The sequence below is a fragment of the Oncorhynchus tshawytscha genome, linkage group LG26, assembly GCF_018296145.1.
Source record: "Oncorhynchus tshawytscha isolate Ot180627B linkage group LG26, Otsh_v2.0, whole genome shotgun sequence".
Classification (NCBI taxonomy): domain Eukaryota; kingdom Metazoa; phylum Chordata; class Actinopteri; order Salmoniformes; family Salmonidae; genus Oncorhynchus; species Oncorhynchus tshawytscha.
In genome coordinates, this window is record NC_056454.1 from 23,938,891 (window position 1) to 23,962,711 (window position 23,821).

General features: G+C 47.4%; 1 protein-coding gene across 1 annotated transcript in view; it reads right to left on the minus strand.

Annotated features, from left to right (window-relative positions):
• LOC112225397 (BCL-6 corepressor) overlaps positions 1-23,821 on the minus strand; it is a 70,556-nt gene that overhangs the window by 10,927 nt on the left and 35,808 nt on the right. The window contains 2 exon segments of the mRNA XM_042306953.1: positions 9,984-10,259; positions 18,047-18,384. Of these exon segments, the coding sequence (XP_042162887.1) occupies positions 9,984-10,259; positions 18,047-18,384 (614 nt within the window).

Sequence of the window (23,821 nt, forward strand, 5' to 3'; positions counted from 1 at the left end):
GAGAGGAGAGGAGGAGGGGGAGAGTAGGGGAGATGTAACAGGAGGAGTAGAGGAGAGGAGAGGAGGGGGAAAGTAGAGGAGAGGAGAGGAGGAGGGAGATTAGAGGAGAGGGGGGGAGGGAGGAGAGTAGGGGAGAGGAGGAGGGGGAGTAGTGGAGAGGAGGAGGGGGAGTAGTGGAGAGGAGGGGGGAGTAGTGGAGAGGAGGAGGGGAAAGTGGAGAGGAGGAGGGGGAGAGTAGAGGAGAGGAGGAGGGGGAGAGGAGAGGAGGAGGGGGAGAGTAGAGGAGAGGAGGAGGGGGAGAGAGGAGAGGAGGAGGGGGAGATTAAAGGAGAGGGGGAGGGGGAGAGTAGGGGAGATGTAACAGGAGGAGTAGAGGAGAGGAGAGATAGGGGAGAGGAGGAGGGGGGGGAGAGGAGAGGAGAAGAGAGGAGGAGGGGGAGAGTAGAGGAGAGGAGGAGGGGGAGTGTAGAGGAGAGGAGGGGGAGAGTAGAGGAGAGGAGGAGGGGGAGTAGAGGAGAGGAGAAGGCGGAGAGTAGAGGAGAGGAGGAGGGGGAGAGTAGAGGAGAGAGGAGGGGGAGAGTAGAGGAGAGGAGGAGGGGGAGATTAGAGGAGAGGGGGGGGGGGAGGGGGAGATGTAACAGGAGGAGAGAGGAGAGGAGAGATAGGGGAGAGGAGGAGGGGGTGAGTAGAGGAGAGGAGGGGGAGAGTAGAGGAGAGGAGGAGGGGGGATTAGAGGAGAGAGGGGAGGGGGAGAGAGAGAGGAGAGGGGGAGAGTAGAGGAGAGGAGGAGGGGGAGAGTAGAGGAGAGGAGGAGGGGGAGATTAGAGGAGAGGAGGAGGGGGAGATTAGAGGAGAGGAGGAGGGGGAGAGTAGAGGAGAGGAGGAGGGGGAGAGTAGAGGAGAGGAGGAGGGGGAGATTAGAGGAGAGGAGGAGGGGGAGAGTAGAGGAGAGGAAGAGGGGGAGATTAGAGGAGAGGAGGAGGGGGAGAGTAGAGGAGAAGGGGGAGAGTAGAGGAGAGGAGGAGGGGGAGAGTAGAGGAGAGGAGGAGGGGGAGTAGAGGAGAGGAGAAGGGGGAGAGTAGAGGAGAGGAGGAGGGGGAGAGTAGAGGAGAGGAAAGGGGGAGGGGAGAGGAGAGGAGAAGAGAGGAGGGGGAGAGGAGAGGAAAGGAGGAGGGGAGAGGAGAGGAGAGGAGAGGAGGAGGGGGAGATTAGAGGAGAGGAGGAGGGGGGAGAGTAGAGGAGAGGAGAAGGGGGAGAGTAGAGGAAAGGAGGAGGGGGAGAGTAGAGGAGAGGAGGAGGGGGAGTAGAGGAGAGGAGAAGGGGGAGAGTAGAGGAGAGGAGGAGGGGGAGAGTAGAGGAGAGGAAAGGAGGAGGGGGAGAGTAGAGGAGAGGAAAGGAGGAGGGGAGAGGAGAGGAGAGGAGAAGAGAGGAGGGGGAGAGGAGAGGAAAGGAGGAGGGGGAGAGGGGGAGAGGAGAGGAAAGGAGGAGGGGAGAGGAGAGGAGAGGAGGAGGGGGAGAGTAGAGGAGAGGAGGAGGGGGAGAGTAGAGGAGAGGGGGGGAGAGTAGAGGAGAGGAGGAGAGGAGAGAGTAGAGGAGAAGAGGAGGGGGAGAGTAGAGGATATGTAACAGGAGGAGTAGAGGAGAGGAAAGGGAAATGAGGAAGTGGAGGGGGGATATAGAGTGAAGGTTAAGGAGAAGGAGAGGACAAAGAGAAAGAGGAGGAAGAGGGATAGAAGAACAAAGTCCTCTAGCTCTGCCAACTGGAAATGGACTGAGGAGTGTTCCCAAGACTCATCTTGCTGTGTGTGTACGTGTGCGAGTGTGTGTGTCTCAGACTGTGTGTGTGTGTGGCGGAAGCATAGCGCTAAACCTCTGGAGCCGTGTTTAATATCGCTGTGAGAGAGTGAGGAGCTTAGCACGAGAGCTCCATCTCACAGCCAGACACACTCACAGCCCTCCGCAGTAAAATGAGACGCTCTCCCTCCCTCCTCCTCTTCCTTCTCTCTCTATCCCGTCCTTTAATCTCCCTCTCTAGAATGCTTCCCTGCGCTCAACTGTAATCAATGCATCCCTCAGACATTTAACCCTTCACACACCAACATCAACACACCACACATCCCAACAGCTCTCTGTGTGTGTGTGTGTGTGTGTGTGAACCAGGACTGCCAAGCCTGGCGAGTCGACAGGAGAGAAATATGCTAAACACAGAGGAGGACAGCTATGTATTGCACACATGCACACACACACACACACACACACACACACACACACACACACACACACACACAGAAATAGCAATACATTTATAGCATTTCTGGCTAGAAGTCAGTGCTGAGGAGTTGAGCAGTGTGGATGTAGAATGTGTCTGTACGTCTGAGCTGAAGCTGAGGGGACCAGAGAGAGAGATGAAGATATCCACCGAGTCTCTTCTCATTACCATTTAAAATGCTGAGAGAGAGAGAGCCAGGGAGGGAGAGATACACAGAGAGGGGGAGGAAGTGAGAGTGGGCTTTCATGTGAAGCGGCACAGAGGGAAAAACTAAACCAACATGAAATATGCAGAACGCAGAGTGTTGACTAGGGCATGCCAGGCGTGTATGTGTGTTACGTGCGCGCGCACATGGGAGATAGAGAGACACCGCGAGTGTAGGGAAGGGAGCATGAGTAGGTCAGTGTGTGTGTGTGTGTGTGTGTGTGTGTGTGTGAATATATATATGCGTGCGTGTCTCAGCTTTCGTCTCTCTCTGCCTGTGTGTGAGAAGCGTGAGACGCTCTGTGTATGTGTGTGTATATGTGTGTATTTGTATGTGTTTGAGTTGTGTGTATATATACAGTGGGGAGAACAAGTATTTGATAAACCTGCAAAATCAGCAGTGTTTCTACTTACAAAGCATGTAGAGGTCTGTCATTTTTTATCATAGGTACACTTCAACTGTGAGAGACGGAATCTAAAACAAAAATCCAGAAAATCACATTGTATGATTTTTAAGAAATGAATTTGCATTTTATTACATGACAAAAGTATTTGATACGTCAGAAAAGCAGAACTTAATATTTGGTACAGAAACCTTTGTTTGCAATTACAGAGATCATATGTTTCCTGTAGTTCTTGACCAGGTTTGCACACACTGCAGCAGGGATTTTGGCCCACTCCTCCATACAGACCTTCTCCAGATCCTTCAGGTTTCAGGGCTGTCACTGGGCAATACGGACTTTCAGCTCCCTCCAAAGATGTTCTATTGGGTTCAGGTCTGGAGACTGGCAAGGCCACTCCAGGACCTTGAGATGCTTCTTACGGAGCCACTCCTTAGTTGCCCTGGCTGTATGTTTCGGGTCGTTGTCATGCTGGAAGACCCAGCCACGACCCATCTTCAATGCTCTTACTGAGGGAAGGAGGTTGTTGGCCAAGATCTCGCGATACATGGCCCCATCCATCCTCCCCTCAATACGGTGCAGTCGTCCTGTCCCCTTTACAGAAAAGCATCCCCAAAGAATGATGTTTCCACCTCCATGCTTCACGGTTGGGATGGTGTTCTTGGGGTTGTACTCATCCTTCTTCTTCCTCCAAACACGGCGAGTGGAGTGTAGACCAAAAAGCTCTATTTTTGTCTCATCAGACCACATGACCTTCTCCCATTCCTCCTCTGGATCATCCAGATGGTCATTGGCAAACTTCAGACGGGCCTGGACATGCGCTGGCTTGAGCAGGGGAACCTTGCGTGCGCTGCAGGATTTTAATCCATGACAGTGTAGTGTGTTACTAATGGTTTTCTTTGAGACTGTGGTCCCAGCTCTCTTCAGGTCATTGACCAGGTCCTGCCGTGTAGTTCTGGGCTGATCCCTCACCTTCCTCATGATCATTGATGCCCCACGAGGTCAGATCTTGTATGGAGCCCCAGACCGAGGGTGATTGACCGTCATCTTGAACTTCTTCCATTTTCTAATAATTGCGCCAACAGTTGTTGCCTTCTCACCAAGCTGCTTGCCTATTGTCCTGTAGCCCATCCCAGCCTTGTGCAGGTCTACAAGTTTAACCATGATGTCCTTACACACCTCTCTGGTCTTGGCCATTGTGGAGAGGTTGGAGTCTGTTTGATTGAGTGTGTGGACAGGTGTCTTTTATACAGGTAACGAGTTCAAACAGGTGCAGTTAATACAGGTAATGAGCGGAGAACAGGTCTGTGAGAGCCGGAATTCTTACTGGTTGGTAGGTGATCAAATACTTATGTCATGCAATAAAATGCAAATTAATTACTTAAAAATCACACAGTGATTTTCTGGATTTTTGTTTAAGATTTCATCTCTCACAGTTGAAGTGTACCTATGATAACAATGACAGACCTCTACATGCTTTGTAAGTCGGAAAATCTGTGATATCGGCAGTGTATCAAATACTTGTTCTCCCCACTGCATATATATATATGCGTGTCTCTCTGCCTGCGTGTGAGAAGCGTGAAATGCTCTGTGTATGTGTGTGTATGTGTGTGTATGTGTGTGTATGTGTGTGTATGTGTGTGTATGTGTGTGTATGTGCGTGTGTGTATGTGTGTGTGCAAGCCCCGGGGGTCTGCCCCAGGCTTATCGCACACAGGCAGTGAGAGACGCGCTTCCTGAGAGGGAGCGATGGAGAGAGAGAGAAAAAAGAGAGGGAGGAGGGATAGGGGGAAGGAGAGAACCTGAGACTACACAAACAAGGCGCTGACCGCTGCACAAACAACACCCCCGCCTTCTCCTCCCCCCCTCCCTCGTTCGTTCCCCTAGATGACATGCGGAGGAGAGGAAGGGGAAAAAAGGGAAAAATGAAAACGCTCTGAGAGAGAGACGCATAAATCAGAGCCGAGCCGGCTGACTGAGCCCCGCTGCTGCTCTGCGCCGCGCGCGCGCGCGTGTGTGTGTGTGTGTGTGTGTGTGTGTGTGTTTGTGTGTGTGTGGAGAAAAACAGCCGTCACCACTGCTAACCACAGTCACCACGGCACATTAGAGGGCCATTAGAACACAATTATACTCCCAGCGCTTACCTCTCAGCCACACACACATTCACAACGGCACACACACACACACACAGACAGACACACACATACACAACCGCACACACACACTCTACCCACCCTTCTTACTGCACCTATTGAACAGCCCCATCAAGACACCTCCATCAAAGATGAATTACACACACACACACAAAGAAAGATTGATTGACACACACGGTGTACAGGCAACCTGCTGCAGAGGAAGGTGAGATAATAGATGATAGACAGACAGAATCATAGACAAAAAAACGACACACACACACAGTCTGCGTGTGTTGAAAGGCACTGAGAGAGGACAAACGAAATCCTATGGAAATGAAACCAGGGGTTATAGAGAAATACAGGCTGGGTCTGTTTTAAACACACATAGTGGGCCGCGGGCGGGGGGGTTAATTAACAGCAGTCACTGACAGCCCACTTAATGAACTACAGCCCAGAGAGAGTCAGAGAGAGAGAGAGTCAGAGAGAAAGAGAGAAGGGAGGGAGGGGGAATGAGAAAGGGGATGCATTTTCACTCTTGGATGTGGAACTGTGTGTGTGTGTGTGTGTGTGTGTGTGTGTGTGTGTGTGTGTGTGTGTGTGTGTGTGTGTGTGTGTGTGTAGAAAAAGAGAGAGAGGGAAAAGAGAAGAGAAAGAGGGAGGACGGAGAGAGAGAGAGGGAAAGAGGGAGGACGGAGAGAGAGAGAGAGGGGGGGGGCAGAGAGAGAGAGAGAATGAGGGAGGAGAGCGTGAGGCAAGAGGGAGATTGTGAGAGCGGAAGGAAAGCAGGGAAAGGAGCGGGAGTGTGTGAGATCAGAAAAAGCTATGCCACAACAGAGACAGAGCACAAACACACACATACAGGGGCTAGTCTCTGTTTTCAGCTTCTTTTCGCTTCGCTGGCAATCGGAGTACTGTCACATGCACATTCATTCAAAAAAAGAACTGATATTTTCCTCCTTGTAAGTCTGCCACACTCATACCTCCCTTCTCCAGACCTCATTCCACAGGGAAATACAACATTCCCACAATTCACTGTGGGGAAAACCAGGATTCACAGCCCAGTAGGGAAAGAGTTAAAAACTACCAAAAGAAGAAAGAGAGGTGGGAGAAAGAGAAGAGAGAGAGAGGAGAGAGAGAAAGAGAAGAGAGAGAAAGAGAGGTGGGAGAAAGAGAGGTGGGAGAAAGAGAGGTGGGAGAAAGAGAAGAGAGAGAGAGGTGGGAGAAAGAGAGGTGAGAGAAAGAGAAGAGAAAGAGAGGAGAGAGAAAGAGGGGAGAAAGAGAGAGAGAGAAAAAGAGGGGAGAAAGAGAGGAAGAGAAAGAGAGGAGAGAGAAGAGAGGTGAGAGAGAGGGGAGAGAGAAAGAGAGGTGAGAGAAAGAGAAGAGAGAGAAAGAGAGGTGAGAGAAAGAGAGGTGAGAGAAAGAGGGGAGAAAGAGAGGAGAGAGAAAGGGGAGAAAGAGAGGTGGGAGAAAGAGAAGAGAAAGAGAGGAGAGAGAAAGAGGGGAGAAAGAGAGGAGAGAGAGGAGAGAGAAAGAGGGGAGAAAGAGAGGAGAGAGAGGAGAGAGAAAGAGGGGAGAAAGAGAGGAGAGAGAGGAGAGAGAAAGAGAGGTGGGAGAAAGAGAAGAGAAAGAGAGGAGAGAGAAAGAGGGGAGAAAGAGAGGAGAGAGAAAGAGGGGAGAAAGAGAGGAGAGAGAAAGAGAGGAGAGAGAACGAGAGGTGAGAGAGAGGGGAGAGAGAAAGAGAGGTGAGAGAAAGAGAAGAGAAAGAGAGGAGAGAGAAAGAGGGGAGAAAGAGAGGAGAGAGAAAAGGGGAGAAAGAGAGGAGAGAGAAAGAGAGGAGAGAGAACGAGAGGTAAGAGAGAGAGAGGGGAGAGAGAAAGAGAGGTGAGAGAAAGAGAAGAGAGAGAAAGAGAGGTGAGAGAAAGAGAGGTGAGAGAAAGAGAGGTGAGAGAAAGAGAGGTGAGAGAAAGAGAAGAGAGAGAAAGAGAGGTGAGAGAAAGAGAAGAGAGAGAAAGAGAGGTGAGAGAAAGAGAAGAGAGAGAAAGAGAGGTGGGAGAAAGAGGGGAGAGAGAAAGAGAGGTGGGAGAAAGAGAGGAGAGAGAAAGAGAGGAGAGAGAAAGAGAGGTGAGAGAGAGGGGAGAGAGAAAGAGAGGTGAGAGAAAGAGAAGAGAGAGAAAGAGAGGTGAGAGAAAGAGAGGTGAGAGAAAGAGAGGTGAGAGAAAGAGAAGAGAGAGAAAGAGAGGTGAGAGAAAGAGAGGAGAGAGAAAGAGAGGTGAGAGAAAGAGAGGTGAGAGAAAGAGAGGAGAGAGAAAGAGAGGTGAGAGAAAGAGAGGTGAGAGAAAGAGAGGTGAGAGAAAGAGAGGGGAGAGAGAGGGGAGAGAGAAAGAGGGGAGAGAGAAAGAGGGGAGAGAGAAAGAGAGGAGAGAGAAAGAGAGGAGAGAGAACGAGAGGTGAGAGAGAGGGGAGAGAGAAAGAGAGGTGAGAGAAAGAGAGGAGAGAGAAAGATGGAAGAGAGAAAGAGAGGTGAGAGAGAGGGAGGGAGAAAGAGAGGTGAGAGAGAGGGGAGGGAGAAAGAGAGGTGAGAGAGAGGGGAGAGAGAAATAGAGGTGAGAGAGAGGGGAGAGAGAAAGAGTGGTGAGAGAAAGAGAAAGAGAGGAGAGAGAAAGAGAAAGAGAGGAGAGGAGAGAAAGAGAGGAGAGAGAAAGAGGGGAGAAAGAGAGGAGAGAGAAAGAGGGGAGAAAGAGAGGAGAGAGAAAGAGAGGAGAGAGAACGAGAGGTGAGAGAGAGGGGAGAGAGAAAGAGAGGTGAGAGAAAGAGAAGAGAAAGAGAGGAGAGAGAAAGAGGGGAGAAAGAGAGGAGAGAGAAAGAGGGGAGAAAGAGAGGAGAGAGAAAGAGAGGAGAGAGAACGAGAGGTGAGAGAGAGGGAGAGAGAAAGAGAGGTGAGAGAAAGAGAAGAGAGAGAAAGAGAGGTGAGAGAAAGAGAGGTGAGAGAAAGAGGGGAGAAAGAGAGGAGAGAGAAAGAGGGGAGAAAGAGAGGAGAGAGAAAGAGAGGAGAGAGAAAGAGAGGTGAGAGAAAGAGAAGAGAGAGAAAGAGAAGAGAGAGAAAGAGAGGTGGGAGAAAGAGAGGAGAGAGAAAGAGGGGAGAAAGAGAGGAGAGAGAAAGAGAGGAGAGAGAAAGAGAGGTGAGAGAAAGAGAGGAGAGAGAAAGAGAGGTGAGAGAAAGAGAAGAGAGAGAAAGAGAGGTGAGAGAAAGAGAGGAGAGAGAAAGAGAGGTGAGAGAAAGAGAAGAGAGAGAAAGAGAGGTGAGAGAAAGAGAGGAGAGAGAAAGAGAGGTGAGAGAAAGAGAGGTGAGAGAGAGGGGAGAGAGAAAGAGAGGTGAGAGAAAGAGAAGAGAGAGAAAGAGAGGAGAGAGAAAGAGAGGTGAGAGAGAGGGAGGGAGAAAGAGAGGTGAGAGAGAGGGAGAGAGAAAGAGGGGAGAGAGAAAGAGAGGAGAGAGAAAGAGAGGAGAGAGAACGAGAGGTGAGAGAGTGGGGAGAGAGAAAGAGAGGTGAGAGAAAGAGAGGAGAGAGAAAGATGGAAGAGAGAAAGAGAGGTGAGAGAGAGGGGAGAGAGAAAGAGAGGTGAGAGAGAGGGGAGAGAGAAAGAGAGGTGAGAGAGAGGGGAGAGAGAAAGAGAGGTGAGAGAGAGGGGAGAGAGAAAGAGAGGTGAGAGAAAGAGAAAGAGAGAGAAAGAGAGGTGAGAGAAAGAGAAAGAAAGGAGAGAGAAAGAGAGGTGAGAGAAAGAGAGGAGAGAAAGAGAGGTGAGAGAAAGAGAGGAGAGAGAAAGAGAGGAGAGAAAGAGAGAGGAGAGAGAAAGAGAGGAGAGAAAGAGAGAGGAGAGAGAGGGAAGAGAGAAAGAGAGGTGAGAGAAAGAGAGGTGAGAGAGAAAGAGGGGAGAGAGAAAGAGAGGAGAGAAAGAGAGGTGAGAGAAAGAGAGGAGAGAGAAAGAGAGGTGAGAGAAAGAGAGGAGAGAGAGAAAGAAAGGGAGAGAGAAAGAGAGGTGAGAGAAAGAGAGGAGAGAGAAAGAGGGGAGAGAGAAAGAGAGGGGAGAGAGAAAGAGAGGTGAGAGAGGGAAGAGAAAGAGAGGTGAGAGAAAGAGGGGAGAGAGAAAGAGAGGAGAGAGAAAGAGTGGAGAGAGAAAGAGAGGAGAGAGAAAGAGAGGTGAGAGAAAGAGAGGTGAGAGAAAGAGAGGAGAGAAAGAAAGGAGAGAGAAAGAGAGGAGAGAGAAAGAGAGGAGAGAAAGAGTGTGTGAATGTGAGGCAGCATTTAGTCTGCTTGTGAGCCCGACGATCCCTACGTGCTTCAGTGTCTGTGTGTGTGTCTGTGTGTGTGTGTGTGTGTGTCTGTGTGTCTGTGTGTCTGTGTGTGTGTGTGTCTGTGTGTGTCTGTGTGTACGTGTGTATGTGTGTATGTGTGTGTGTGTGTGTGTCTGTGTGTACGTGTGTCGGTGTGTGTGTGTGTCTGTGTGTGTGTCTGTGTGTACGTGTGTATGTGTGTATGTGTGTGTGTGTGTACGTGTGTATGTGTGTATGTGTGTATGTGTGTATGTGTGTACGTGTGTATGTGTGTATGTGTGTCTGTGTGTACATGTGTATGTGTGTATGTGTGTATGTGTGTATGTGTGTATGTGTGTCTGTGTGTACGTGTGTATGTGTGTATGTGTGTGTGTGTGTCTGTGTGTACGTGTGTATGTGTGTATGTGTGTGTGTGTGTGTGTCTGTGTGTACGTGTGTCGGTGTGTGTGTGTGTCTGTGTGTGTGTGAGTCACAAAGAGGGAGGGGGAGAAGAGAGAGGAGGAGGGGGTGAGGGAGAGAGGAGGAGGGGGCGAGGGAGAGAATGAAAATGGCAAGAGAGAGGAGAAAAACGGAGAGGGAGAGCGAGGAAACAGAGAAAAGGAGCGAGTGAGGGAGAGTGAGGACAAAGATAATATTTGTCTTACCTCGTATCCGAGCCGTGCTGCTCTCTGTAACAGCGTCTCTCCAGCGTTCTTATTGACAATTAGTCTCCGCGCCTCTGGGGGGATGGGCCGCACCACGGGAGGCTCAGCAGGCGGGGCCCTCCTCACCCCTGCTCCATCCGGTGGGACAGTCCCAGAGCCGTTCACCTGAGGGGGTACTGAAGGGGGCCGCGTTGAGCGGGAACAGGGCTTGACCGGAGAACCGAGGTAATGGAGGGGCGAAGAGGGTCTCTTCCTCCGAGCACACTGCTCACTGACCTGGGGGAGAGAGAGACAGGAGGAGGAGTGGGTTAGCGAGAACGCACACACACACACACAAATTAAGATAAAGCCAGCCACACACAAATACATTACAGACAAACGCTCTCTCACACATGAAGCCGTACCCCCACACAATGTGTGTCTGCCCCCCCTCCCAGTGGAATTCCGTGTCGGAGCAGCTGTTGTAATCTGAAGCGAGGGATGGGAACGGTGCGAGCGGAAAACAACTAGACTTTTTTTCCCTCTACTTTTTTTCCCTTTGAACTCCGACACTTTAGACACTCAGCCACCACATTCCTCTCAGAGAGAGAGAAAGAGAGAGAGAGAGGGAGGGGGACAGAGAGACAGAGAGAGAGAGAGAGAGAGAGAGAGAGAGACAGAGAGAGAGAGAGAGAGAGAGAGAGAGACAGAGAGAGAGAGACAGAGAGAGAGAGAGAGAGAGAGAGAGAGAGAGAGAGAGAGAGAGAGAGAGAGAGAGAGAGAGAGAGAGAGAGAGAGAGAGAGAGAGAGAGAGAGAGAGAGACAGAGAGAGAGAGGGAGAGAGAGAGAGAGACAGAGAGAGAGAGAGAGAGAGAGAGAGAGAGAGAGAGACAGAGAGAGAGAGACAGAGAGAGAGAGAGACAGAGAGAGAGAGGGAGAGAGAGAGACAGAGAGAGAGAGGGAGAGAGAGAGAGAGAGAGAGAGAGAGAGACAGAGAGAGAGAGAGAGACAGAGAGAGACAGAGAGAGAGAGAGACAGAGAGAGACAGAGAGAGAGAGAGACAGAGAGAGAGAGAGAGAGAGACAGAGAGAGAGAGAGAGAGAGACAGAGAGAGAGAGAGAGAGACAGAGAGAGAGATAGAGAGAGACAGAGAGAGAGAGAGAGAGAGAGAGAGAGAGAGAGAGAGAGAGAGAGACAGAGAGAGAGAGAGAGAGAGACAGAGAGAGAGAGAGAGACAGAGAGAGAGAGAGAGACAGAGAGAGAGAGACAGAGAGAGAGAGAGACAGAGAGAGAGAGGGAGAGAGAGAGACAGAGAGAGAGAGGAGAGAGAGAGAGAGAGAGAGAGAGAGAGACAGAGAGAGAGAGAGAGACAGAGGAGACAGAGTAGAGAGAGAGACAGAGAGAGACAGAGAGACAGAGAGAGACACAGAGAGAGAGAGAGAGACAGAAAGAGATAGAGAGAGACTCCCAAGAGAGAGAGAGACAAGATAAACAGAGAGAGACAGAGAGACAGAGACAAGACACAGAGAGAGAGACAGAGAGATAGAGAGAGAGAGACAGAGAGAGAGAGACAGAGAGAGAGAGAGAGAGAGACAGAGAGAGAGACAGAGAGAGAGAGAGAGAGAGACAGATATTTGAGAGATAGAGACAGAGAGAGACTTTTAGAGGGAGACCAGAGAGACAGAGAGAGAGAGAGAGAGAGACAGAGAGAGAGAGAGAGAGAGAGACAGAGAGAGAGAGAGAGAGAGAGAGACAGAGAGACAGAGAGAGACAGAGAGAGAGAGAGACAGAGAGAGAGAGGGAGAGTGTGTAATTGAGTGTTCTACTGCTCAAATGCTCCAGGGTTTTCTCGTAATGTAAAGAATGCACATACCCTTACACAGTGTTGGCATTGACCTAAACAATAACACACACTCCCAAAGCTCGAAGCCAAAGATAAACACGCAGACACACACACACACACACTCACAAACACACTAAGATACCTTTCATACCAAGACGCTTTTCCATCAATTTTACCATGCGCCAACTTTGCCGCCTTTTCTTAATATTTGAACGGTAACTAAGCCTTGTACTTTTATTTCCACCAACCGACCTAGTCATGATAGTGGTAATGTATTTAGAAGTCCAACCAACCGACCTAGTCATGATTGTGGTAATGTATTTAGAAGTCCTGCCAACCGACCTAGTCATGATTGTGGTAATGCATTTAGAAGTCCTGCCAACCGACCTAGTCATGACTGTGGTAATGTATTTAGAAGTCCTGCCAACCGACCTAGTCATGATTGTGGTAATGCATTTAGAAGTCCTGACAACCGACCTAGACATGATTGTGGTAATGTATTTAGAAGTCCTGCCAACCGACCTAGTCATGATTGTGGTAATGTATTTAGAAGTCCTGACAACCGACCTAGACATGATTGTGGTAATGTATTTAGAAGTCCTGACAACCGACCTAGTCATGATAGTGGTAATGTATTTAGAAGTCCTGACAACCGACCTAGACATGATTGTGGTAATGTATTTAGAAGTCCTGACAACCGACCTAGACATGATTGTGGTAATGTATTTAGAAGTCCCACCAACCGACCTAGTCATGATTGTGGTAATGCATTTAGAAGTCCTGACAACCGACCTAGTCATGATTGTGGTAATGTATTTAGAAGTCCTGACAACCGACCTAGACATGATTGTGGTAATGTATTTAGAAGTCCTGACCAACATGATTGTGGTAATGTATTTAGAACCTGCCAAGACATGATTGTGGTAATGTATTTAGAAGTCCTGACAACCGACCTAGTCATGATTGTGGTAATGCATTTAGAAGTCCTGACAACTGACCTAGTCATGATAGTGGTAATGTATTTAGAAGTCCTGACAACCGACCTAGTCATGATTGTGGTAATGTATTTAGAAGTCCTGCCAACCAACCTAGTCATGATTGTGGTAATGTATTTAGAAGTCCTGCCAACCGACCTAGTCATGATTGTGGTAATGTATTTAGAAGTCCTGCCAACCGACCTAGTCATGATTGTGGTAATGTATTTAGAAGTCCTGCCAACCGACCTAGTCATGATAGTGGTAATGTATTTAGAAGTCCCACCAACCCCTCAGTATAAACGGTGCCTTTCACCTTACCATCTTTGGCCCATTAAATCATGAACATTCTATTGTTGTCCGACATCAAACTTGTCCTTGTCGATCACAAAGCTTCACAGAAACGCTTTCAATGCATTTATTCTGTGTATTTAAATGTATGTAGTTCTGTCCTTGAGCTGTTCTTGTCTATTGTCACAGAAATGCACACTGTCATTTCCTCTTTTCTTCTTGATTTTGACAGGTAAATAATTAAAGGCCCTTATATTTATCTTCAGCCAAAATAACTGTTGGGGAGTTTGAAAAAAGAGAGAGCGTGCGATGGTGTGACCACATCCAATGTGGATCAAAAAGATCTCCTTTCTGAAGTCATCCTACAGAGGTTCATTCAGGTCAGCTGTTCTATTTCTTTACCTGACCGGAAAGTGCAGATTCTAATGCTTCTACAGCGAAAGAAAATGAGGACAAAATACAACTCCGTTGTTATATGTCAGTGGTTCAACATGGTCGTGACACTCAAATTGTTTGGAAAAATATATATTTCTGTTTTATTCTGGTATTTTCTATTTGATTCATTTTGACTTTAAACTTTAACCTGTTGACTGATCAGGGCAGAGGGATGTCGGCTAAGTGTGTCTCTTGTCTGTTTAATGAACAAAATAACAACTATTGATTTCATTTGCATGGCACAGCCACGGGCTGCACAGACTAATAACAAAGTTCACCTCAAAATATGCCATTCTATTCATTTGAAAATACATTTTATTAGTCTTATGTTTCTTAGGACCTGAAAAGTACAAATGAATAATGGATCATTTGTCTAGCCAGCTCATATAATATAATATAATAACCAGAACAATCTGACAATTTTTTGAGTTGCCAACTTCTTATTCACCATAACAGGAAAATACAAGGATATTATTTACAAATGAATTACAAGTAGGCTAAGGCAAGCTGCTAACTTCCTGTTTTGAATGTGAAAAAATTTAAGCAGTGGAAGGTCTGAATTTAAACGAAGGAATCTAGAACGTGCAGCTGCCCGGTTACCATGACAACAGTTGCAACAACAGGGTCAAAGTTGATTGTCTCTTGCCCCTTCCTGGTAAAAGCAATGGCTATATAAAAAAGTGAACACTGTCAAGAGAGGTAAAATTAGTTCTGTTTGAAAGAAACATTTCCCAATTGTTTTTACAGCCAACATGCCATGAATTCTACAGTATGTGAAAGAATGAAAACACACACATACACACACACATACACACACACATACACACACACACAATCCACAGGGAGCTTTTCAGGGCAGGAAGAGGTCAGAGCAGCAGCAACACTCTAAACATCGCAAACATGTTTAATCCCTTCTCTCATTCTGCCTCTCAGTCTCTCTATTCTCCCTTTCTCTTTCACTCCTTCTTGAGTCATTCCATCTCATTTCCGCAACCCATGACACCCACCATCTCAGATTGTTCTGAAATTGTGTTTGTAGTTTGAAACAGGTAGGATTGGCATTCCTGAAACATTATTTTGTTGAAATTACATTTTATCTCAATTTAATGTAATTTATAGGATTCAGATAATAAATAATAAATATAGTACCCAGCATCTGATTTAAGACATTAGGAATCTCCCCCAAAATTCTAAAACCAACCACGAACCCCCCACACCCCGCACCAATCCCACGCCAACAGCCAGTATACAGTATCAGTTCTCTGTGTTTGACAAGTAGTATGAAGCTGCGACTTGGCGTTGACTGTTTCTCCATACGATGTAATGTGTTCCTTCTAATTGTGTTTTTTTCTATGGTTTCTAATGGTCTTCAATGGTAAAAGTACCAAACACACACTGTATAGTGTTTCGCAATGGTATTGGGTTGTGTTGTGTTTAATGTTATATGTCACTAATCACAATACATATAGAGCTCATCCCTGATCATTTTATTGAAAAACATATGACTGCCATGCAATTCATGGTTTCATTAGGGTTGGCACAACCTTTTAGTCCCTGGCCCATTTCTCCATCTAAGTTTTGGGCTTTTAGGAAAAGTCTTCATATGAGAATTGCATAGGGATGACCCTCTCAGAGAGCAGCCACTTGTTGGACTAGTCAAGGATAGTTGGGTTGCTCCTGAGTGGCGCAGCGGTCTACAGTGCCTTGCGAAAGTATTCGGCCCCCTTGGACTTTGCGACCTTTTGCCACATTTCAGGCTTCAAACATAAAGATATAAAACTGTATTTTTTGTGAAGAATCAACAACAAGTGGGACACAATCATGAAGTGGAACGACATTTATTGGATATTTCAAACTTTTTTAACAAATCAAAAACTGAAAAATTGGGCGTGCAAAATTATTCAGCCCCCTTAAGTTAATACTTTGTAGCGCCACCTTTTGCTGCGATTACAGCTGTAAGTCGCTTGGGGTATGTCTCTATCAGTTTTGCACATCGAGAGACTGACATTTTTTCCCATTCCTCCTTGCAAAACAGCTCGAGCTCAGTGAGGTTGGATGGAGAGCATTTGTGAACAGCAGTTTTCAGTTCTTTCCACAGATTCTCGATTGGATTCAGGTCTGGACTTTGACTTGGCCATTCTAACACCTGGATATGTTTATTTTTGAACCATTCCATTGTAGATTTTGCTTTATGTTTTGGATCATTGTCTTGTTGGAAGACAAATCTCCGTCCCAGTCTCAGGTCTTTTGCAGACTCCATCAGGTTTTCTTCCAGAATGGTCCTGTATTTGGCTCCATCCATCTTCCCATCAATTTTAACCATCTTCCCTGTCCCTGCTGAAGAAAAGCAGGCCCAAACCACGATGCTGCCACCACCATGTTTGACAGTGGGGATGGTGTGTTCAGGGTGATGAGCTGTGTTGCTTTTACACCAAACATAACGTTTTGCATTGTTGCCAAAAAGTTCAATTTTGGTTTCATCTGACCAGAGCACCTTCTTCCACATGTTTGGTGTGTCTACCAGGTGGCTTGTGGCAAACTTTAAACAACACTTTTTATGGATATCTTTAAGAAATGGCTTTCTTCTTGCCACTCTTCCGTAAAGGCCAGATTTGTGCAATATACGACTGATTGTGGTCCTATGGACAGAGTCTCCCACCTCAGCTGTAGATCTCTGCAGTTCATCCAGAGTGATCATGGGCCTCTTGGCTGCATCTCTGATCAGTCTTCTCCTTGTATGAGCTGAAAGTTTAGAGGGACGGCCAGGTCTTGGTAGATTTGCAGTGGTCTGATACTCCTTCCATTTCAATATTATCGCTTGCACAGTGCTCCTTGGGATGTTTAAAGCTTGGGAAATCTTTTTGTATCTAAATCCGGCTTTAAACTTCTTCACAACAGTATCTCGGACCTGCCTGGTGTGTTCCTTGTTCTTCATGATGCTCTCTGCGCTTTTAATGGACCTCTGAGACTATCACAGTGCAGGTGCATTTATACGGAGACTTGATTACACACAGTTGGATTGTATTTATCATCATTAGTCATTTAGGTCAACATTGGTTCATTCGGAGATCCTCACTGAACTTCTGGAGAGAGTTTGCTGCACTGAAAGTAAAGGGGCTGAATAATTTTGCACGCCCAATTTTTCAGTTTTTGATTTGTTAAAAAAGTTTGAAATATCCAATAAATGTCGTTCCACTTCATGATTGTGTCCCACTTGTTGTTGATTCTTCACAAAAAAATACAGTTTTATATCTTTATGTTTGAAGCCTGAAATGTCGCAAAGTTCAAGGGGGCCGAATACTTTCGCAAGGCACTGTAAGTCACTGCATGGCAGTGTTGCGGTGTCACTACAGGCCGTGACCGGGAGTCCCAACTGGCCGTGACCGGGAGTCCCAACTGGCCGTGACCGGGAGTCCCAACTGGCCGTGACCGGGAGTCCCAACTGGCCGTGACCGGGAGTCCCAACTGGCCGTGACCGGGAGTCCCAACTGGCCGTGACCGGGAGTTCCATAGGGCGCGCTCATTGCGCTCTAGTGACTCTTTGTGGCAGGCCAGGTGCCTGCAAGCTGACTTTTGTCGTCAGTTGAACGGTGGTTCCTCTGACACTTTGGTTCGGCTTCCAGGTTTAGCAAGCAGGTGTTAAGGAGCACGGCTTGGTGGATCATGTTTCTGAGGACGCATGACTCAACCTTCGCCTCTCCCGAGCCCGTTGGGGAGTGGCAGCGATGAGACAAGATCACAATTGGATACCATGAAACTGTGAGTAAACAACACAATTTTATTTTCATAATGAGAGAGATCTATTGGTGTTCTACCCAAAGTTGCAAAGGAAATGTTGTGATCTAGTTAATAAACGCAGGAGACCAGCAAAATTGATAAAGAATGTGGCGGTATAGCAGGAACAGCAGCATCTAGTGGTCAAAACCTGGTACTTTCACAGTACTTCATGCTAAATAATGCAAGCGACTTCAATGGCTAATTTCTCTGAACATGGAAAAAAAATCCCCAGATTAACAGGGAATACATTAAATAGCATGGAGAAAAAATAAGGCAAGCCACAGATACATACTACTTGTCAAACATAGAGAACTGATACTGTATACTGGTTGTATACTGGTTGTTGGGATGGCTTTGGCATGGGGTCCGTGGGTGGTTTTTGACCTTTTTAAAAATGTATTCCTTGTGTCTTACTCATTGGTAGGAAGAAGTTTGATCCAAACCGAATGTCGGGTACTATATTTATTGCAGATTATCTGATTGGTTGAAATCGATTAGCTTAATTTCTCAGAGATCAAATTATATTTCAACAAAATAATGTTTCAGGAATTCTAATGGTATCTTTTACTAACTACAGAAACAATTTCAGAACAATCTAAGATCTAAGATGGTGGGGGTGGAAATCCTCTTTCTGGTGCCTTTTGAGGTGGAACGACCCTCCTCTTGCGGCCTCGATCCACTGTCTCTCCAAGTCCCATTCCAGCCTGTTAAATCTGACACCAGACCTGTTAACACTGAAACCCCAATGACTCCACCACACTCACCTTGTCCTCCAAAGCTGCTCCCAGATCAGTGCTTCCATGCTGGTTGTTGCCGCCGTTCAGCAGCTCTCTCCTCCGCTCCCTCTCTCTTTGGCTGATGTGTTTTGTCTTGCACGGCCGCTTGCCCTTGGGTTTGTCCGTGTCGCTATGACGACGGGGCTTGAGAGAGGCGGCGTCTTTGGTGGGGGGCTCAGGGGCTGAGGGGGGGAGGCACTGACCCTCAGTCTTCACCCCCAGCCCTCCTCTCCTAGGCTCCTTGGATCCCCAGTCACATCCTTGCCCCACGAGGGGCCCCTGGGGGGCAGATCTGTCCCTCTGCTGGGTTGAAGGGAGCAGTCCAACTACAGGTCAGAGAGAGCGGGAGAGAATGAATACAAGTTTAGAAAAGAAGAGAATGACATTCACTGTGAACTTTATTAAAAAAACGGGAGAAAAATAGAAACAAAGAGTCTGAAAACTGATATAGAGACAGAGGAAGAGAAAGAGAGAGACTGAAGGACAGGGGTGTGGAGGTAAAGAGAGAGAGACTGAAGGACAGGGGTGTGGAGGTAAAGAGAGAGAGACTGAAGGACAGAGGTGTGGAGGTAAAGAGAGAGAGACTGAAGGACAGGGGTGTGGAGGTAAAGAGAGAGAGACTGAAGGATAGGGGTGCGGAGGTAAAGAGAGAGACTGAAGGACAGGGTGTGGAGGTAAAAAGAGAGAGACTGAAGAATATGGGTGCGGAGGTAAAGAGAGAGACTGAAGGACAGGGGTGTGGAGGTAAAAAGAGAGAGACTGAAGGATAGGGGTGCGGAGGTAAAGAGAGAGACTGAAGGACAGGGGTGTGGAGGTAAAGAGAGAGAGACTGAAGGACAGGGGTGTGGAGGTAAAGAGAGAGACTGAAGGACAGGGGTGTGGAGGTAAAGAGAGAGAGACTGAAGGACAGGGGTGTGGAGGTAAAAGAGAGAGACTGAAGGATATGGGTGCGGAGGTAAAGAGAGAGACTGAAGGACAGGGGTGCGGAGGTAAAGAGAGAGAGACTGAAGGACAGGGGTGTTGAGGTAAAAGAGAGAGACTGAAGGACAGGGTGTGGAGGTAAAGAGAGAGAGACTGAAGGACAGGGGTGTGGAGGTAAAGAGAGAGAGACTGAAGGACAGGGGTGTGGAGGTAAAGAGAGAGAGACTGAAGGACAGGGGTGTGGAGGGAAAGAGAGAGACTGAAGGACAGGGGTGTGGAGGGAAAGAGAGAGAGACTGAAGGACAGGGGTGTGGAGGTAAAGAGAGAGAGACTGAAGGACAGGGGTGTTGAGGTAAAGAGAGAGAGACAGAAGGACAGGGGTGTGGAGGTAAAGAGAGAGACTGAAGGACAGGGGTGTGGAGGTAAAGAGAGAAAGACTGAAACCCAGAGGTGTGGAGGTAAAGAGAGAGAGACAGAAGGACAGGGGTGTTGAGGTAAAGAGAGAGAGACTGAAGGACAGGGGTGTGGAGGTAAAGAGAGAGAGACTGAAGGACAGGGGTGTGGGGGTAAAGAGAGAGAGACTGAAGGATAGGGGTGCGGAGGTAAAGAGAGAGACTGAAGGACAGGGGTGTGGAGGTAAAGAGAGAGAGAGACTGAAGGATGGGGGTGCGGAGGTAAAGAGAGAGACTGAAGGACAGGGGTGTGGAGGTAAAGAGAGAGAGACTGAAGGACAGGGGTGTGGAGGTAAAGAGAGAGAGACTGAAGGACAGGGGTGTGGAGGTAAAGAGAGAGAGACTGAAGGACAGGGGTGTGGAGGGAAAGAGAGAGACTGAAGGACAGGGGTGTGGAGGGAAAGAGAGAGACTGAAGGACAGGGGTGTGGAGGTAAAGAGAGAAAGACTGAAACCCAGAGGTGTGGAGGTAAAGAGAGAGAGACAGAAGGACAGGGGTGTTGAGGTAAAGAGAGAGAGACTGAAGGACAGGGGTGTGGAGGTAAAGAGAGAGAGACTGAAGGACAGGGGTGTGGAGGTAAAGAGAGAGAGACTGAAGGATAGGGGTGCGGAGGTAAAGAGAGAGACTGAAGGACAGGGGTGTGGAGGTAAAGAGAGAGAGAGACTGAAGGATGGGGGTGCGGAGGTAAAGAGAGAGACTGAAGGACAGGGGTGTGGAGGTAAAGAGAGAGAGACTGAAGGACAGGGGTGTGGAGGTAAAGAGAGAGAGACTGAAGGACAGGGGTGTGGAGGTAAAGAGAGAGAGACTGAAGGACAGGGGTGTGGAGGGAAAGAGAGAGACTGAAGGACAGGGGTGTGGAGGGAAAGAGAGAGACTGAAGGACAGGGGTGTGGAGGTAAAGAGAGAGAGACTGAAGGACAGGGGTGTGGAGGGAAAGAGAGAGACTGAAGGACAGGGGTGTGGAGGGAAAGAGAGAGACTGAAGGACAGGGGTGTGGAGGTAAAGAGAGAGAGACTGAAGGACAGGAGTGTGGAGGTAAAGAGAGAGACTGAAGGACAGGGGTGTGGAGGGAAAGAGAGAGATTGAAGGACAGGGTGTGGAGGTAAAGAGAAGAGACTGAAGGACAGGGGTGTGGAGGGAAAGAGAGAGACTGAAGGACAGGGGTGTGGAGGGAAAGAGAGAGACTGAAGGACAGGGGTGTGGAGGTAAAGAGAGAGAGACTGAAGGACAGGAGTGTGGAGGTAAAGAGAGAGAGACTGAAGGACAGGGGTGTGGAGGGAAAGAGAGAGACTGAAGGACAGGGGTGTGGAGGTAAAGAGAGAGAGACTGAAGGACAGGAGTGTGGAGGTAAAGAGAGAGAGACTGAAGGACAGGGGTGTGGAGGTAAAGAGAGAGAGACTGAAGGATAGGGGTGCGGAGGGAAAGAGAGAGACTGAAGGACAGGGGTGTGGAGGGAAAGAGAGAGACTGAAGGACAGGGGTGTGGAGGGAAAGAGAGAGACTGAAGGATAGGAGTGCGGAGGCAAGCTCGACTAGCTCTCTACGTCTGCTGATTTATTAATGACGATGAACATCTCTGTCTGGGAGCGCGCACACATACACACAAACACATTGTGGAGGCACTCTCAGTTTGAGTAATGAGTAAATGCAATTCCCACTGTCTTTTATCAACCTCACACACATAGTGAAGAAGTACCCATTATTGACATTTTAAAAAATGTCATTGAAATTACAATAGCTGGAGGGTGGGGGTGGTTGGCCTACAAGTCTAAATATTTTATTCCCTGGACACACATAAACACACACACTGTCTCTTAAAGCTCCCCCCAATACACTCACACGTACATACATCAGTCACACCCACACCTGTATACACACACTCACCCGTACACACAGTGGTGGAATATTACGCCTCATTAACCCAGGACAGTGGTTGCCGTAGTGCTGTCATTGAATAGTTGGGAGGAGGGCGATGCTTCACTGTCAATCATACTCTGTGGTTACCACGGAATCATCAAGCCAGCAGGGAATACCCTTTCTTAATCTCCTTATTTAATCCCTCTCTCTTTCTAAATCTATTCATCTCTCACTTTCTCAGCTGTGGTGTGAGCACGGGGAAAGCCCTAGTTTGACACTCTCTGTCTTTCTCTCTCTCTTTGTTTCTCTCTCTCTCTATTTGACTGGCCTTGAAGGGAAACAGTCATTTATCACACGTTAGTCACACTACACCTGCCCCCATATTTCTAAATGGCATGTGCACGTGCTCACTCACTCACTCACTCACTCACTCACTCACACACTCACACACTCACACACACACACACACACACACACACACACACACACACACACACACACACACACACAAACACACACACACGGAACTTCCTGCTACGCCAGCATGTCTGTGCCAGTTACCAGTTAATCTGACTATTCTCTCATCATTCATTTGTTTGATTGATTTAAAAAATGTAAGGACTTTCTGTGTTGTTATCTGGTGTTGGTGGGCCATGTTGACCTGTTTTACTGATCATCCTCAATCACCATGATCAATAAACATTTTCCTTGAGTGTACTTTTAACAGAGATGAGATTTACTTCAAGATGCATTCACATTGCTTACACATGCCAAGTGTTTTCAGATCTACACAAGTGCCTCGGGAGGAGGGGTTAGGGTTTGTTCTGGACAGGGCCTAACTATACTGGCGCATTAAGCAAATGCCGTAGAGATATCCCTTATTGAGACAGCGGTTAGGGTGTTGGTCATTGGTGCTGGTTACAACACACCTATCTGATCGAATTAAAATAAGTATTTTAACTGAAAGATGGAAATCAGTAGAATTCTCGATAGCTGAGCAGCTACAAGACGACTCTCTAGCATATTTTTATATATCATGTAGAACAAACGTGTCTCTGATTAGGAATCAGTCACATCGCAGTTCTATCTGGAACATTCCAACATGTTGCCAGAACATGGCCCAGGTGCTGGTGTTGCTTCTGATACAAATATACCTCGGTTGCCATGTTCTCAGAATGTCAGAAATGTGTATATTTACAGTAGCATGTCTTCACTTTCTCACATTTGCCATTTAAGCAATGATTGTGCCAGTTATACCAAGATAATGCACAACACAGAGGTCCACCTCCCAAGTTTAAATGTGGAAAAACAGACAAGTTGCAACAGAATCACTTGACCTACACGGAATGTGTGGATTTCAAGAAGACAATGGAGAAATGCTCAGCTACAGTATATGAATGAGCACATACGGAACGCTTTGGGGCGATAGTGGAAATGTGGTTATAATTCGTGCACAAGGCGTAATCCTACACATTCTCACCTTCTAATGAGAAACTCATGTTATTTAGATCAGGTCTGTTGTAACTGTAGCCAAATCACGGCATCAAAATATATTGCTATGAATGTGACAGTAGGGTAACTCCCCTAGCAGGTCTCAAACCCAAGCCACTAGCACCAATGACAAATTCCCTTACCACTGTACCTATAAGGGATATCCCTCATTGGGCCAGTATAGTTATGTCCTGTCCAGAACAAACCCCTCTTCCCTAGGCACTTGTGTAGATCGGAAACCACTTGATACGTTTAACCAATAGGGTGAATGCACTCTGAAGTAAATCTCAGCTCTGTTAAAAGTACACTCAAGAAAATATTTGATTGAGCATAATGATTCGGGAGTATCATTAAAACAGGTTAATGTGGCCCGGCAACATTAGACAACTAGACAGAAAGCCCTTCAATTACTGAAATAAGCGAATAAAATCAATGATCAGAGAATAATCCGATTTATTGATACCTGACACGGACACGGAGATGTAGCAGGAAGATCAGAATAACGTGAACCAAGAGGCTGTGTGTTCAAATCCCAGGTGAGGAAATGTTGAATAATAATGACTGATTAATTGAACATGCACAATGTAATCCTGTGTGTGAAATATCTAAGTTGAAAACACTATCTCCAAAGCACTGTGTGAGTATCCCAAACAGACAAAGACCTGTGAATGAATCAGTGGTTCATTTATCAGGGCATTGATTGGCTTAGCAACAAGACGTGATGTGTAATGATATTTTTTTGGGGGGGGTCACAAAGGTTTTTGCAACATTTCTATAAAAACGTTAGTTAATGACCTAATGATACTCTTAAAGGAATGTTCTCTAAGGTTATGGGAACGTTTGTTGTTAGCTGGTAGAGTCTTAACCACAGACACAACCTCTCTAACACTCTAAACACTCTGAATACCTTCACAGGGCCCCTGGAGCCAGCAGGAAGTGTCCTCCTATGTCACTTCCTGTCCACTCTGCAGGGAAAGCGCCTGAACCCAGGCAGGCTGACTACACCACTAATGTAGAGAGGAAATGACATCACAAAGCACAGGG